Consider the following 17,735-nt stretch of genomic DNA (forward strand, 5'->3'; position numbering starts at 1 on the left):
ATCAACATTTCAAGAAAAAAAGGCGTGAAATATTTCACTCTATGTGTAATGAGTCTATAAAATATATGGGTTTCACTCTCAGAAAAGAGTAACAAAAAATATTTAACTTTTTCATGATATTCTAATTTTTTGAGACGCACTACTATACCCTACCATCCACAAACTGTAATGTTAGGTCGCTCCTGAAGATGGCAGTAACGCAATAGCAAATATGCGACCTGCCGAAATACAGAGAAGAAGAAGAACTAGCTCTACCGTCAGTTAGCTGCACAAGGAGTTTACAGTTAGCCAAATTGAAGGGCTTCAAAACGTAGAACGACCTAAATAAAAGCTCAAGTGATTGTCACCGCAGCCAGCGGGTCATGCGGCTCTGTAAAAGGTGATGAGCCGTAAAGCCCCGGGGTCTCGGCTCAGCGGCGCCCATAAACTGCAGCCACACTGGAATGACTGGCAGTCCAGGTTTGTGCGCTCTTCTGGAGGAGGGTGGTTGATAGTAATCGGGGATTCGTGGGGCCTGTTAGGTGCTGCTCTAAAATGCTGTATAGACAATACTTGTAACCATCACATTATTCAAATTACAGTTCTATAGTGTATCGTAATCCACAATGCTTTTATAGATTTGGAGTGGCCAATATACAATGCCGTAGTGCATTAACCAGGGTTCACTATTAACAAGCTCGCCTCACGGACTTGTAAGCCTGTGCTAACATTAGCTCGATTTTTTTGAGAGAGGAAATGTGAGCTTCACTGTTCATTAACATAAATGTCCAGGAACCCATGAGAAAGCTTATGAGCGAAATAATGGAAATTACATGACGATGAGCACGCCAGTCTTTCTGACTTTGTGATCGCCTCAAAGTGACACAAATTGGACAGCAATGATACGGCAAGATAGCATTACTGTTTGCGCTGGTTCCAGATAGCCTGCTAGCACGCGGATAATGCCTCTCAGCTCTAACTTTATCAACCCTTAAAGAAAAGAACTTCCCGAATGCTACAAATTCCACTAGGCATTCAAAGTGTGTTTTACTAAAGCGTTATATTCCTAGTTTTCCCGTCGCGTTTTGGTACTTTTCACATTAGTTAACCTAGAAACTTCCCAAATTTTAGTTTAACGTTCAGCTCACTCGGGACCTGACTATAGCATGCTATTCCAGTTCATATGTTTTCGTGCTCTCGGACATTCTGTGAATCTTTGCCAGCTATAAATTACCGGTGGAACGTTAATAACTTAAAAAAGTTAACATTTCATCAATACAGAAACGGCATTTATACTTTTGAAATGTTCCTACACCATTTCGACATTTATCACAATTGTTAGTCTTCCTCACATTGTTTATTTTCTTTATAGCTTTTCACAGTAAATCCTCAAAGGATAAACTTTTGTTAACCTCTTCAAAACATTTTAATCTAATTTTGTTTCACTTGTGGGACTCGCATGTATGGGGCTCTAGAGGACAATACAACACAAATAGCAACGAGATAAATTTATAACAAATATGGTTAAGTGTACCCATTAACCCCACCAAAATCTGAGTTCACGTATTTTCATAGATAGATGGTTTATAAACATGACCATTTGTTAAAATGAAGGATTAATCTCTCATTTGAAATTATATTTAGTTACTTATGCATATTTTAAATAACAAATTAAAGAAATTTTATGAATAAAGTCAAAAGTCTGGCATAGGCTTAATTGGTACTGAAGTACCATTTAAACCCATTTGTGTTCCAAATAAGCCCACAACCACATTTATCGACAGAAAATAATATATTTTTTTTCCATGGAGTAAACAACTTGGATGAACTTGGATTTAATGTTTGGCTTGTAACAATGATGGTTTTAAAACAGTTGGTGTAATTCTTCCTTTTTGGTTGCATTTCTCTCACTGTAAACAAATAATTATGCAAAATTAACTGACATAACAATTCTTCTGGGCAGTGTGTGATCTGTGATGTACTCGTGTTAATGAAGTTAGTGAGGTATAACAACATCCAACACAGGATTACAGTGAAAACTATCAAACCTCAATATTTCATTATTTCCTATTGAAACATTTAAGATGGGCTTAAATGGAACACACTGGGCTTAAATGGTTCTACAGTGACTACCAGGGAAATAAAGACAACATTTTCTCACCAAAATGAAACAAATAAAGAAATGCCTGTAGCCTAAATATGCTGTTAAACTTGCCATCATAGTTAACCCTCTTTTGCCAAACTTTCTGAATTATCAAGGGATTCTTGTTCATAGTTAGCTTACGCTAGCTGCTTTTTGGTTCACTGTACCATTGAAGCCCACCTTGGAAAAACAACATTTTTTGAAAATATTTCACCTACCCAAACCCTTTTTTTGTGTCTTAAATTGAAGATTTAATTAAAATGAATCAGAAAACACTTAGTTTGTGTACTTATCATTTTTAACATGTATTGACTGTGATTAGCTTGCTACGCTAGCTAGCATGACTCATCTTTTCACATAAAACCAAATAGTAAGAAATGACAAAAAACTACTTGTTTATACACTTAAAAAACAAATCAATAATCCCTCAAATTACATAATATGAATGTACTTAACAAGTAAGTGGCTGAAAATAGTTAAAAAGTGGTTCTGAGGGGTCCCAAAACACCAAAGTTTTGAGACAACCTTTATCTGAGCCTTCTTGAGACTGTACGAATGTAGGCCGGCCTTATTCAATATCGACAAATGTGATTGGTGCCAAACAAAAACTGACACATAATTAAGAAATTGTGTGATTGGACAAAATAATGTGTAGCATTAGACAGGCCTCTCTTTTTTTTTTTTTCTTTTTCTTTTTTCAATTACTTCAAAGTTGCAAGTGGACTTAAATGGTGCCTGGGCCTAATGGGTACGCTTACCTAACATCAGGAATGCACAATGTTATTGGCATAATATCAGTATCAGCAGCTTAGGAAATTAATTGTCAGCGTCAGTGGATTGGAACATTTCTGCCAATGTTTATCGCCCAGCTGGGCATATGTATTTAGGTCACCTGCTACACGCTCAAGGGGGCAATCATAAGCCCTGAAAATTCTGAATGAAGCCCCAGACTTAAAACTACTAACAAACTGTACCTGTCCAAAAGCTCTGCTTAACTTAGCCTCTCTTTGCACAGAAGACTCTTAGTTGTTTTATAGAATTAAAAAAAGGTGTGCATACATTGGTTTAGGTATTGGCTAAAACCTTTTAAATCACCTAGACAGATTAATACTATCACTAAGACTGAATATATTTACATTTTTTTACAAAAATCTGTTATTTATTCACTTTAATCACGTACCAAAAATGTACCGAACCGTGACTTTGAAATTGAGTTCCGTACCAAATTGAAGCTGGTGTCTGGCTATGTATGTTTGCAGCAGGTCACAGGAGCAAAAGGGTGCTCTACTAAGGCCCCGTTTACACAACAATGTTTTGCTTCATTTTCCATTTTCGTTTCCAAAAAGTTCCATGTTCAGACGGCAACGTTTTCTAAACGATCTCCATTCACACGGGACTGCAGGAAACACGAAAAATGATGTAGTATATATGCCAGGCCAGTAGATGGCGGTGTGATTTTGCAATGAACCAAAGTAAGTGCTTGCGCACAGACACTTCCTTCCTCTGAACATAGTAGGAATGCAGCGCTATCCCTCTACAGTGTTAACATCCAAGATAGTGAGCAGGACTTTTTCTCTGCTGATCCAAGTGATGCTGAAGTAAATCAACACTTTGTTGGAGAAGTACAGTTAAATTCAAAAAAGTGAGGAGCAAGAACGGTACACTGGTGTCGGCCATCTTTGTTTTGGGCTTCCCGTCCATGCATGCGTTATAAGCCTACTAGCGCATGGATATTTACTGCAGCTGCAGTGGACATGTCCATTTTCAGAAAGTGCTGGGTTCCCTGTTTGACAAACTTCCACTCTGTTTTCAAAAAGTTCCGTTTTCAGGTACCAAAATGCTGTTGCCATGTAAATGGACAGCCAAAATGCTATAAAACTTTGCCTTTTTTACTTGAAAACGTTGTCAGGGCCTAAGAAGGTGTTGAATAAATTTGAGACAGGAGAAGTCTTAAGTTGTATTTTCAGTTGAAGCAATTGTTGTGTTAAGCTATTTTAATTGCTTTTGTCTGATTTGTTGATTGCAAACAGCTGCAAGTCTGTAAATTTTGATTAATTCATCTCCTCTTCTTGCAATAAATGGCTACTTTTCCTATGATAATGAAGTAATTTCACAAGTTATCTGGAAAATGGGCAAAAATTGACACATTATGATGGGAAAGAGGGTATAAAATTTTTCAGTTTTGTCGTTTTCTTTTTTGTATCAGGTGTTTTGGTCCAATCATGCTCCAAACAGCAACGTATTCAATTAACTAAACATGCAGTGTTGAAAATGTTCATTCATTCATATTATTCTAATGCAATAAAAATTTAGCACTTCAATTAGCCTTTTTTGTGTCTCTGTCCATGTGTTCAGATTTGAGAGGGTGTCATCCAGTGAGGATAGAGTGAAGTCCAGAGAGCTTGGTTCCACAACATTGTATGACCTGTTGCCCTCCAACTGCCCAGACCAGTCAGTGGTGCCAAGCGATGGCTATTCTGCAGATAATGCACACCAAGAAGAGGGTAAGGTTCTCCACTAGCACATTTTTGAACATCATTAATTTCATACCAATGCTTTACAGGTCTTGAAAAAACTCAGAGGAAGCAAAACTTAATAGAGTAATTTTTGGCTGTACAAAATACTCAGATCATGTGCTTAGAGTATAACTTCGAATTAATTTTCTTTGGACCTCACAGCCTCATGTTGCTTCCCATTTTTCTGTAACAGAACATCTCCAAGGTCATTAAAAAGTTTATAAATTTCCTTTTATTTGTGATAGTTTTTTTATTATAATAAGAAAAAGAATTAAATATGAGCAGGCTATTTGTACCAGTAAAATTGCTTGATATGTGCTTGATGAACAAAAAATACATTTTAAAACACAAAAGAATACGCACAACTACACTCCTTTCCACATTATTAAGCAAATGACATTTTTCTCTTATTTTCCTAAATATTAATGCAAATTACAGTAGTATTTTTCAAGTCATCAGCCGTAAGAGCATAATTCAGATGTTTTTGAACAAACTTCATAATGATAACCAATATTTGTTTTAAAAATAAAAATCTCAAAATGCACTGTTCCACATATTCCACATTATTAAGCAGGCCACAGGTTTCAAGCAAAATAGGAAAGAAAAAGGATCTCTCTGCTGCCTAAAAGTGTCAAATAGTGCAATGCCTTGGACAAGGAATGAAAACATTAGATATTTCATGAAAAATTAATCGTGATCATCATACTGTGAAGAAATTTGTGGCTGATTCAGAGCACAGACAGGCTCCTGCAGATAAAGGCATAATGAGGAAGGTTTCTGACGGACAAATTCATCAGAGAAAGATAGCAGATGCTAAAATGCCATTACAAAGCAGCAAACAGGTATTTGAAGCTGCTGGTCCCTCTCACCAACCTCAAGGTGTAGGATCCTCCAGAGGCTTGCAGTCGTGCATAAATCTACTATTCAGCCGCCCGATCCAATGCTCACAAGCAGAAACAGTTGCAGTGGGCCCAGAAACATATGAAGACTCATGGTCAAACAGTCTTGTTGACTGATGGGTGCCATGCAGCCCTGGATGGTCCAGATGGAGGAGTAGTGGATGATTGGTGGATGGCCACCATGTCCCAATGAGGCCGGGACGTCAACAAGGAGGGGGTGGAGTCATGTTTTGGGCCGGATTCATGAGGAGAGAGCTGGTAGGCCCCTTTAGGGTCCCTGAAGGTGTGAAAATGACCTTGGCAAAGTATATATAGTTTCTGACTGACCACTTTCTTCCATGGTAAAAAAGTGACTGACCACTTTCTTCCGTGGTAAAAAAAAAAAAAAGAAAAAAAAGAAGAGCAGTTCCTTCTGTAGCAAAATGTTTTTCATGCATGACAATGCTCCATCTCATGCTGCAAAGAATACCTCTGTGTCATTGGCTGCTATGGGCATAAAAGGAGAGAAACTCATGGTGTGGCCCACATCCTCCCCTGACCTCAACCCTATTGAGAACCTTTGGAGCATCCTCAAGCCAAAGATCTATGGGGGTGGGAGGCAGTTCACATCAAAACAGCAGCTCTGGGAGGATATTCTGATATGCTGCAAAGAAATTCAAGCAGAAACTCTCCAAAAACTCACAAGTTCAATGGATGCAAGAATTGTGAAGTGATATCAAAGAAGGGCTCCTGTGTTAACATGTTAAGATGTTTTTGATTGAAATAGCTTTTGATTTCAGTGCATATGACCTCCTAATGCTGCAAATTCAACAAATGAACTTTCCCAGTTCTTTACAACCAATAAAATGTTGTAAAACTCTGTTGTGTTGAATAATGTGGAACAGTGCATTTTGAGGTTTTTATTTAAAAAAAATAATGGTTATCATTATGAAGTTTGTTCAAAAACATTTGAATTATGCTCTAATGGCTGATGACTTGAAAAATACTGTCATTCGCATTAAATTTTAGGAAAATAAGAGAAAAATATCATTTGCTTAATAATGTGGAAGAGGTGTAAATTATTATTTTGAAGTGAAGTCAGTTGATAAGAAAAATTAGAGGTGCCCAAATCCACTATTTTCAGTTCCAGTCCGATTCCAATACATATGCACTGTTACCAGTATTGATTCAGGTGTTTTTTGAATCATAATTTATATTTTTACTGTATTTTGTGGTATTATGTGTATGGTTACATACATTGCAAAGTTAGAAAAATGTTGTACCAAACCCAAAAGGCGTGACCATGATGGCTTATCAAATTTAGTTGTCTCATCATGTCACAAAAGTGGCTGGTCTTCAAGGATACATTTCCATTTATTACAAGGTTGGGCAAATCCTGCTGAAATTAGCCCAAGCAGTTCCCAAGATGTTGACCTTTCACATGCAGTATTTGAAGATCAAAAGTCTATGGATGAATAATAATCCCAGACAGATCCTCAGATTTGGTTCTTTCTCACGTGTGAAGGACAAGAGATCTTACTAAAAAAAATTTCAATCCCCTTGACAAGAAATTTCAAATTACCTGCTGCTTGGAAGACTTTTAGAGCTGTCAAACCTTGCACAAAAAAATTCCACTGTTCAGTTTTGGACAGACATCACTGCAGCTGGCTCTTGTTTCCAAACAACTTAACATGCACCTGACATGCGCAAAAGTGCTAGGGACCTAGTGCAGGTGGAAAGTGACTAATTACATTTACTCAAATTACTGTAACAGAGTACCTTTTTGTCTACCTGTACTCTTTGATTTGTTTTTAAAATCACTACTTTTAATTTTACTTGAGTATATTTTAGGGCTGACAGCTACCATTCGATTGGTTGAGTGTAGGGATGTCACAATTACAGATTTTCTTGGTGCAATTATCGTCAGAGAAATATTTGCGATTTTACGATTATCGTGATTAATTTTGTGTTAATTAATTTCACACTACCATGAATAAGTAAAATCACATGAACACTCCTTATAGGTCTTGTATTTTAATTTAATTCCATCTTAGGATGCTCTCATAACAAAATAATATATCAACAATTTAGAGTAACCAATAATTACCAGAAAAATGATACTAATCCCATTTGAATGGACAACTCGAGTGGTCTTACCTGAGTAGTGTTTTGAGTTAAAAAGCTATAATTCAGTTTCTCACATCTATTATATATCCCTCTAATATGAACACATTCTTTATATTCACAACTGTATTTATTAAAGTTTCTCACAAAAACTAAATTTGCCCATTTTTAGTTGGCATGTGAACACGTAACATAAAGACTACAGTTGTCTAATTTACTGAGGTTACCTGAACGCATCATATTTTCTGTCTTCAGCTCGTTAAGTTTGCTAATTAACTTCAATTCGGATTTTTACACTGGATTAATACTGTTAAACAGGATCGTCTCAAAGTTGTGGAGCACTTTTCAGCATTTATCTGAGCAGCTGAAGAAGAAAATTGTCCTGAAGCAGCTGAAGTGAGGGATATGAGTCTGTTACTCCTAGCACTGGATAGCAGCAGGATACCGTATGATAGCATGCGACTCATGGGAAGCATCTTTTTTCCTCAAGCCGACAGTTTAGGGTACATTCTTGTTTGATGTGATGCATGACACTTCTAGTTTATGTTCCCCTTGAAAGAACTGATGTATGTTTTTACACCAGTCTTATCTTAAAATGATGTTAGGTCACAGAGCCTGTTAGACTCAATAGCAGTATCGATAAGCTAAAATGGTATTGATTTCGGGCATTTCAAAAGCACAGAACCAGGTCTTTATGGACCCGGGTTTTGATCCCCATCCCTAACATTGACATGACTTAACCCAGTTACTATTTACCTTTACTTTGGAGTACAACGCCACATGCACCTGCGGGAGCAGGTGCTGAAGTATTGCCTGATTTCATGGCAACTTTTTGTGGCATGTTTTAAATTTAGGCTGGCCATCTTCCACAATGACACTCTGGTCATTTTTTTGTATCCAAAAAATTCTTCAACAGTTTATTTGGAGGGAACAGCTCTTCCTCTTCCATGCTGTAGTTTGTTTGGGACTGTGACATGCCTCCGCCTGCAACTGCAGGAAGCAACAGGAGGCGGTGACACGCGGTTGTTGTGTAACTTTGTTTTTGTTGTTGCTCTGACGTACCAATATGGTTCCTGGCATAATATTTTATGGAAATTGATGGTATTTAGGAAACGTCACGATTAACTAATCGTAAAGTTTAATACCACAATTAATCGTGAAAACGGGTAATCGTGCCATCCCTAGTTGAGTGTTTGGTTGAAAAGCTTTTGTCCAACCAAGATCAGCCTGGTCAGCGAGTTGCCGAATGACAAATCGATTGGTTGGTGCCTGGGTGCGATTTTGGTCAACCAAGTTTTTCTTTGGTTGACTACAGACCTAGTGTATTTTGGGTGAAGTATTGTAATTCACTACATTTTATTAAACCACAACCAGGAAGTCAAAGCTTTCTGCCAGCAATGGGAAAATGACCAGTCGTTTGACTTTCACAACACATGACAGTCAGTACATGCACATAGCGAGAGAATGATTACATTCTTCTACCCAAAACAGCTGCTGCATTGTACTTTAGGTTAGGTTAAACCTTCGAATAAACAACCTGGTTGGAGGTCCACTGTGAAAGCCCCTTGGGTATCAAAAGTAGCTACTCAGTACTCAGTACTTTGAGTAAATTTAAAATGACTTACTTTTTACTTGTACTTGAGTAGATTTATAGACCAGTACTTTTACTTCTACTCAATTAAATTTTAACCAAAGTAACTGTACTTTTACTTGAGTACAATAGTCTGATACTTTTTCCACCTCTGGTTCAGTGTTGATGCAGCCCTAGTTTATTTTTGCTGTTTGAATGAATACATTGAACATGCAACACACTTAAGTTTTTCCAGATTTCATGTGATACTACAAATTTTTATGAGTGACAAAGCTTTTTATTTGCTGTTTTATGTTTATTTATGTCCCATAGGTGGATTTGAAGCAGGTCAAGGTTTTGGTGATAATACGTTTGGCTGGAAGTCAACTGGGCAAGAGTTGAGGCCCAATGACGTGACAACGGATTTGACTCCTTTTCAGCATGGAAACCGTGCTTTGACTTCAAAGGACATGAAGAAATTGCAGGGTAATCTGCATCAAAACACAATTTTCCTAGTTTTAAATGTGGAAATTGGATTTTTATCTGTTTTTGGATGGTAAAAATTGTATTTATGCTTGCATAAGCAGAAAGCTTTATTGCTGGTTACAGACACCCATTTTCCCCTTACATGCTCACTTGGTATCAGCTAAAATAGGTTAAATCTGACTCTTGGGGGAAAACAAAACTTTGCTCAAAAAATAAGCCTATCACATGAATTTTTGTTTCCAATAATCAGTCCCTGTAGAAAGCAAGCTATTTTAGCAGTGCAAGATATAAAATGTACTTCAAAATGATAGGTGGAGACGAATCTTAAATCAATCAATGAGGAGACTTGGGCAAACTAGTAGTCAACCTGTAGGCTTTACTATGGCCTGTAGGCTTTACTATGTACCCTGTGACTGTGCCTGGGTATGCACTTTCTTAAAGGTTATGGTTGCACTATGTGTTTGCAAAGATGAGTAAAAAGTCTAAAGGATGTTCTTCAAATAATGGTTACCCTGCTTCATTGGGAACACATATCTGTCATTAGAGTTCTAATTTTGGCACTTAGGTCAGGCAGCAAGAGGTAGGTAGCTATGTTTTCACAAAGCATGCTGCTTTTTCATGAATAGATATTTAGTGGTTGCTTTCAGAGTTTATATATCAAAGACAATAAAAATTTTTATCAACATATCAGTGATTGAAAAAATAATATACAGTTGTTTATTTGGGGTTGTTTGACCATCATGTTTTCTCACTGCAAAGTTAAATTTACACTCAACATATATAATAGAATTTTTTGTCATTGATAAGTAAGCTTGTGGTATTGTTGGGTGAAATAAATTACAAATCTGGTGTCTTATTACTAAAGTGCAATGATGTTATTGCAGACAGGGGAATGGCTCACTCGGAGGAGTCTCGGCTAGCCAACCTCCTCCGCCGAGTTTCCAGGGAAGATGATCGTGACCGTAGGCTTGCCACCCTCAAACAGCTAAGAGAATTTATTAGCCACGGGGAGAGCAAAGCGGTAAGAATATACTTATTAATCCCCCACAAACCAGCTTTATTTATTACTTGTCTCTCATTGGGATGAATATTATCCGTTGAAGTTTTTGTTTGCAGTGTTAAATAATTTTAATTGCTGTATCTGAGCTATAAGCTTAAATTGCAGAATCATTAGGCATGTATTATTTTTTATGGCTGGTGCTGCTGACCTATTGGCGAGGTCACCTTGTGAAAGAGATCTCGATCTCAGTGGTATTCATCTGGTTAAATAAAGGAGGTTAGATAAAATGAAAATGAAAATACCCTTTAAGAGAATTAAGGCTGGCACCTTTAATTCAATTGGCCGGATTTTTGGTCGGTATGCTGTATCTGACCAAGATTCCTTTTCGTCAGTTGGTTGCACATACGTATGGGAACAGATGGTGGACCATGCAGCTGACTGGCAGACACGGCAGGAGAGAGAGAGAGGGGCAATGCAGGCAGAGAAGCACACAAAGTAATGCAGAGTTTGCTATATTCTGATTGTTGCCCAGTGGTTACACTGTAAATAACTTAGAAACAACCTATCTTAAACTTGACTATTGCGCTTGCTGGTGTGGTAGTTTGCATTGACTTGCTCCAAGGTGTGCAAGAACCTTAAGTTTATGAACTGGATTTTATATTTTGTAGCATATTAAATTTAATTACCCTAAAAACCCCTGAATCTCCCCATGGCAGGATGGTTTGATCCACACTGGTACATGCCTGTCAATCACTGTATTCACAATCATTCCATTCATAAATAGGTCAATGATTTATTTTTTGTGAAAAAATGTTTATAACTAGGTTAATGATTTCAGTTTGAGAAAAGATATTTATTATTATCCCTAAAAGGGGCACTAAGCTGTATTTTATAATTAAGTTCATTTTTTTTTTACAGGTTTTTAGTTCATTCTACTTCTTTCTAGTTCTTTGTTTTTATTACCAAATAGTTCCTGAGAGCCCACTGCAACTGAGCAATGTTTTGCACACTGATGGTCTAAAATGGTTTTTATGCCTGTCCAGTCACTGTTTTCACGTCATTAGTTTGAATACACATTTAGTGATGAGGTGATTTGCCATGAATTTAGTCATGCATCTTAATAATTTAAAATGTTTGGAAAAAAAAAAAGTGTTTTATCAGTTACAACACTTGATAAATCAGGCGGCTGTAACAGCACTGTTTAATGTCTTTCTTTTGGGTCAAAAAAGATTGTGCTGTTTAGGGAGTACTTGATGGAAAAAATATTTCGAAGGAAGTACATCACTGAAAATACACGAAGAACCACTGGTGTAAGGTACTGAGGTATTAACAATCAGTGTACCTTTTAAGGGCCTAAGTCCACAGCTGCTGTTTTCAACAGTGCTCATTTTCAACACAGAATCAATGTCGTCCAGAGTCTGCATTCGGGTCTTCCACTGATCGAAGTTGATGTTTTTTGTGGTACCGTTTTTTTCAGAACCGGTTCAATTTTATGTGAAATTTCTAGAGCTGTCAAAGTTAACGCGTTAAAATCACGTTAACTCAAATTACTTTTAATGCCCCTATTTTTTTTGTTGCACGATTAATGCACGCAACACTACAAATTTGATCCATCATCTCCAATCAAAATATACAGCAGAACACAGGGACTTTACAAGAGCAACAGGAAGCTTCAACGAAGCAACAACCTCTGGACTTTAGGAGGAAAGACAAATACCCTCGAGAGAGCGACAAGGCCAAAAAAGATAACAGAAAACATGGTCAAGTTCATCACTTTGGAGATTTTGGACCCATACTATGCCCTGTGCCGTCTTGACAGTAAATTACTGACACTGCTTTACAGCTGTACAATAAAGTACGTGATAGCATACTAGAGAAAAGCAACTTCACTGCCGTTAGCTTTACTACAGACATTTGGAGCTCAGATGTTTGCCCCATGTCACTGCTGAGTCTCTGAGAAATAAAAGTGAGGGGGGATAGAGTGATGTAGCAGCTCTAGTTGCACTTCAGAAGTTGCACTGTAATAACAAGAGTGCCTTATATTTTGGTTTTATTTCAGTGTTAATGTTTTGGTTCATGTCTCAGATTAAGCTACTACATTTTAATAAAGATTGTTGTTTTGAATCTTTATGATTCATATGTTTTTGATCCTATTCAAGTTAAACTGTTGACACCACTTTAAAGTGGAGTTGGGATGTTTTTAATTCATTTTTGAGTTCTTTTTTTTGTTCTGACTAATAGAGTCAAGTGAACTTCTAAGTGGAATTATAATATTTAAAATTCATTTATTGAATTCATATGTTATTGTGACTATTGACTCTGTTACACCACCTCTAAGTGAAACTGAGGTTATTTGAGTTCACGTTTTGACTGCTCAGGTCATTCAGCTGACCACTTTAAGTGGATTTTGATTGTCTGATTGAATACTAAATACTGCACTAAGTGAATATGTAAATTTTTTTTGACAGGTAATTAAAGTGAAACAGAGCTATTACACCATTCTGAGCAGAAATGTGATTTTATGTTTTTTACAACAATATTGGCTGTACTGAGTTAAATGGAATAAGTTTGAGATATCTAGTAGTAACAATTCAAACTGCAATCTAGGTAATTATGATGATTGATTGTCCTCCACTGACTTTATCTACTCATTTCCTCTCTCTTCACTATACCGCGTTCCACATTATTATGCAAATGATATTTTTCTCTGATTTTCCTAAATATTAATGCAAATGACAGAATATTTTTCAAGTCATCAGCCATTAGAGCATAATTCAAATGTTTTTGAACAAACTTCATAATGACAAAAATTATTTTTTTTTAAATAAAAACCTCAAAATGCACTGTTCCACTTTATTAAGTACAACAGCTTTTTAAAACATTTTATAGGTTGTAAAGAACTGAAAATGGTCATTTGTAGAGATTGCAGCATCAGGGGGTCATATTTACTGAAATCAAAGTTAATTCAATCAAAAACATCTTAACAGGACAAGTTCCATGTTAACATAGGAGCCCTTCATTGATATGACCTTCACTATTCTTGCATCCATTGAACTTGTGAGTTTTTGGAGAGTTTCTGCTACAATTTTTTTTGCAGGATGTCAGAATATCCTCCCAGAGCTGCTGTTTTGATGTGAACTGCCTTCCACCCTCATAGATCTTTAGCTTGAGGATGCTCCAAAGGTTCTCAGTAGGGTTGAGGTCAGGGGAGGATGTGGGCCACACCATGAGTTTCTCTCCTTTTATGCCCATAGCAGCCAATGACAGAGGTATTCTTTGCAGCATGAGATGGAGCATTGTCATGCTTGAAGAAAATTTTGCTACAGAGGGCACGATTCGCTTTTAGTACCATGGAAGAAAGTGGTCAGTCAGAAACTCTGTATACTTTGCCAAGGTCATTTTCACACCTTCAGTGACCCTATAGGGGCCTATCAGCTTTCTCCTCATGAATCCGGACCGAACATGACTCCTCCCCCTCCTTGTCGACGTCCCGGCCTCATTGGGACATGGTGGCCATCCACCAACCATCCACTACTCCTCCATCTGGACCATCCAGGGTTGCACGGCACTCATCAGTCAATAAGACTATTTGAAAATGAGTCTTCATGTGTTTCTGGGCCCACTGCAACCATTTCTGCTTGTGAGCACTGGTTAGGGGTGGCTGAATAGTAGGTTTATACACGACTGCAAGCCTCTACACCTTGAAGTTGGTGGGACTCCAGAGGCACCAGCAGCTTCAAATACCTGCTTGCTGCTTTGTAATGGTATTTTAGCATCTGCTCTCTTAATCTGATGTATTTGTCCATCAGAAACCTTCCTCATTATGTCTTTATCTGCACAAACCCGTCTGTGCTCTGAATCAGCCACATATTTCTTCACAGTACAATGATAATGCTTCATTTTTCCTGAAATATCGAATGTTTTCATTCCTTGTCCAAGGCATTACACTATTTGACACTTTTCAGCAGCAGAGAGATCCTTTTTCTTTCCCATATTGCTGAAACCTGTGGCCTGCTTAATAATGTGGAACATGTGGAAAAGTGCATTTTGAGGTTTTTATTGTTAAAAAAATAATGGTTATCATTATGAAGTTTGTTCAAAAACATTTGAATTACACTCTAACTGCTGATGACTTGAAAAATATTATGACTGTCATTTGCATTGATATTTAGAAAATCAGAGAAAAACGTTGTTTGCATAATAATGTGGAACGCGGTGTATTATCCACACACACTACATGTCTCCGTCACCTCCTGTTGTCTCTATGCCTTTGTGATCTTTTGTCAATACTCATGGGTACAATGAGTGTGCAATACAATCTGCATGTGGACAAGGTTTATCATAATATTGGCAATAGCATCAGGCGCACATGCAAGCAAGGGATAAAAGACAAGGTATCGTCCACCAGTTTATTGATCCCCCCTAACAGAATAGTAGGGGAAACACTGGGATTCAAATGTGGACTTTGAATTGGCCAGTCCATCAGTTTCAGTTCTCCAGATTCCTAACCTTGCAAAGCAGAAGGATTCAGCCATTTCCACATTTCTTACTGGCGAATCCATCTAGCAAAGCTCCCATCTGAACAGTTTGGGCCCGATTAGAAAGTGACAGAACCAATCAGCGTCGAGGGGCAGTTCTTTCAGGCGCGGGAGAATCGTGACGTAAGCAAGCAGCGACAAGAGGCCGGTGTGATTATGGTGCAAGAGATTAGTGTGGATGCTGCTAAAGCATGTTTTATCAGAACTTGACAAACCTTCCTCATTCAAAGAAGAACAAGGAACAGCACTGAGTTGTTTTTTTTTTCAAAAATGACAAAAGCCTATAGTCGCCATGGTTTGCAGAGTTGACTCCTCTGTAGCGGCTACGACATCATGTATTTTGTTGCTCTAATTGGCCTGTAAAGATGTGACAGACAGAACATTCATCCAATCACCCTCTGTTTTTTTTTTTTTTTTTTTTTTTTTTTTTTTCAAAAGCTCTGCCCTTTCCCAAACGCTGTCTGTGCAAGGTTTTCCAGATGGATGTGCGAAAACAAATCCAACTGGCATGTCAGATTACCAGATTCGCTTTTCCAGGTCAAATAGTCTTTGCTATCACAGCTTTGAAGTATGCATGGGGTCACTGTCTTGGTATTCAAACCTAGGGCCCTATGATTTCTGCGCTTACGGAATTGCGGAATTGGCCGATTAAAAACGGAATTTACAATTTAACACAGAAATTGCAGAAATGGAATGAATTTGACTCAAAATGCTGTGGTTTTTAGAAAGAGGAATGTATATCTGAGGAATATGTTCCGGGGGATCACTTAAGTGTCGCACAACTTGTGCCTCACTTCAGAAATGCTCACCCCGCCCCCTCCTAAGCAATAACAGCATGTCAAAGCAGCTGCACAAAACACTGTAGCTCAACAAGGGGCAGTGCCATGGGACATAATGTTGCACCTTCAAGAAAACCCGTCTGTGCTACCACACCAGGGAATCACTGAAAGAGGTGTGTCTGCGTGCGAGGCACACAGCTAAAGTCACAAATTGAGAACTGAGGACCTCTCAAGGGCTTCAGACTCAATTCGGATGGACTCTAGATTTTATGAAGTCCCGTTATCTAAATGATGTTGCATTCGAGTATCAATTAGTTTAATAATTCCTCCCGTAGATACTGTAGTTCCTTTGGTTGCTTAACAAGCCAATACATGTCTGCATTAACAGACAGCGGTTTGTTTGCAGGGTTTTTCAAGATGGCGGCGTGAAGTAAGGTTGGGCTGGGGAGTGTTAGTGCAGAGTTTGTGATTTTCGCACTTAAAAAACCCACTGAGACGCAGTAAGATTGCCATTTTTCATTGCTTAAGTTCACGATGAGTATCAACGCGTACTTTTTGAGGCTGTCTGATAACAGACAACGCAATAAAAGCCCGGTGTGTGACCCTGTAGATGACTCCAATGGCGGAGCTACCGAAGCTATTAGCATTCTAGCTAGTGACGGCGGAGCAATGAATCCAGCACTACAGGAGGTGATTCATGCTGTTACTGCAAACCTCACTAAAGTTTTTGAGGACAAGCTAGAGCCAATTTCCCTGTTCCTGCAGTCACAACAAGAACAGCTGCAGAACCATGAGACGCGCATCACCGAGGCCAAGACGCGGATCTCGGCCACGGAGGATGCCTCAGAGCCCATGGGCATCAAGCTCAAGTCGCTGGAGAAAAAGGTGGCGGAGCTCACAGAACGTGCGGATGACTTAGAAAATAGAGGGAGACGCAAGAACATCCGGATTCTCAATCTTCCAGAGCGGGTGGAGGGCAGTAACCCGACGTTATTTTTGGAGAGTTGGCTCCCCAAACTTTTGAACATTGAGACCAAGACTGGCCGCATCAAAGTGGAGAGAGCGCACCGCATCAGACAGCCCTCAGCCCGTGACCAGAGACCGCATCCCGTTGTGGCGAGGCTTCACAACTATCAAGACAAACAAAGGATTATGAACGTGTCGTGGGACAAAAGCAAGAAAAACCAGCCACTGAAACACGGCGATGCAACCGTGATATTTCAAGATTACTCAGCAGCAGTTATTCTTAAGTGTAAAAGCTTTGATGAGGCAAAGAAGCGTCTAAGGTTTGCGGGCGCCATGTACAGGATGCTGTACCCTGCGCTGCTCAAAGTCACCCACCGCGGGACTACCACGGTGTACTCGGATCCAGGCGATGTGGATAAATACTTGAAAACATTGAATTAAACTGCTGTTGACACCTCAGGATCGCTGGACTACAACCTGCCCTATGTGTGTGTGGACTTTTCATCATCTTTATGCCGTGAGTAGTTGTCTGCTGCACAGGTATCTATGTTCAACTTAAAGTAGTTAAAATAATTTTAATACAGAGACATTTGTTAATCACCAGTGGGTCACATTTCTGGCGCTGCCACTCCCTTTCGGGTTTAGGTCGTTTTCTTTTTTTTTTTTTTTTTTTTTTTTAGAGTCTACTTTTGCTGTCAGGAAAGCCTTACACTTGTACTCCTACAGGTTAGGAGAAGGATGGTGTATTTCATTCCC

General features: G+C 38.5%; 1 protein-coding gene across 6 annotated transcripts in view; it reads left to right on the plus strand.

The window, feature by feature from the left end:
* Nucleotides 1–251: 251 nt before the first annotated feature.
* The window catches only part of smg1 (SMG1 nonsense mediated mRNA decay associated PI3K related kinase), a 247,249-nt gene continuing 229,765 nt past the window's right edge, over nucleotides 252–17,735 (plus strand). For all 6 annotated transcript variants that reach the window (XM_041777927.1, XM_041777929.1, XM_041777930.1 and 3 more), the window contains exons 1-4: nucleotides 252–459; nucleotides 4,478–4,626; nucleotides 9,544–9,696; nucleotides 10,581–10,717. In XM_041777927.1, the coding sequence (XP_041633861.1) occupies nucleotides 383–459; nucleotides 4,478–4,626; nucleotides 9,544–9,696; nucleotides 10,581–10,717 (516 nt within the window). In that variant the 5' untranslated portion in view covers nucleotides 252–382. The remainder of the gene's footprint in view (nucleotides 460–4,477; nucleotides 4,627–9,543; nucleotides 9,697–10,580; nucleotides 10,718–17,735) is intronic.

Source organism: Cheilinus undulatus, linkage group 21 (genome assembly GCF_018320785.1).
Source record: "Cheilinus undulatus linkage group 21, ASM1832078v1, whole genome shotgun sequence".
NCBI lineage: Eukaryota > Metazoa > Chordata > Actinopteri > Labriformes > Labridae > Cheilinus > Cheilinus undulatus.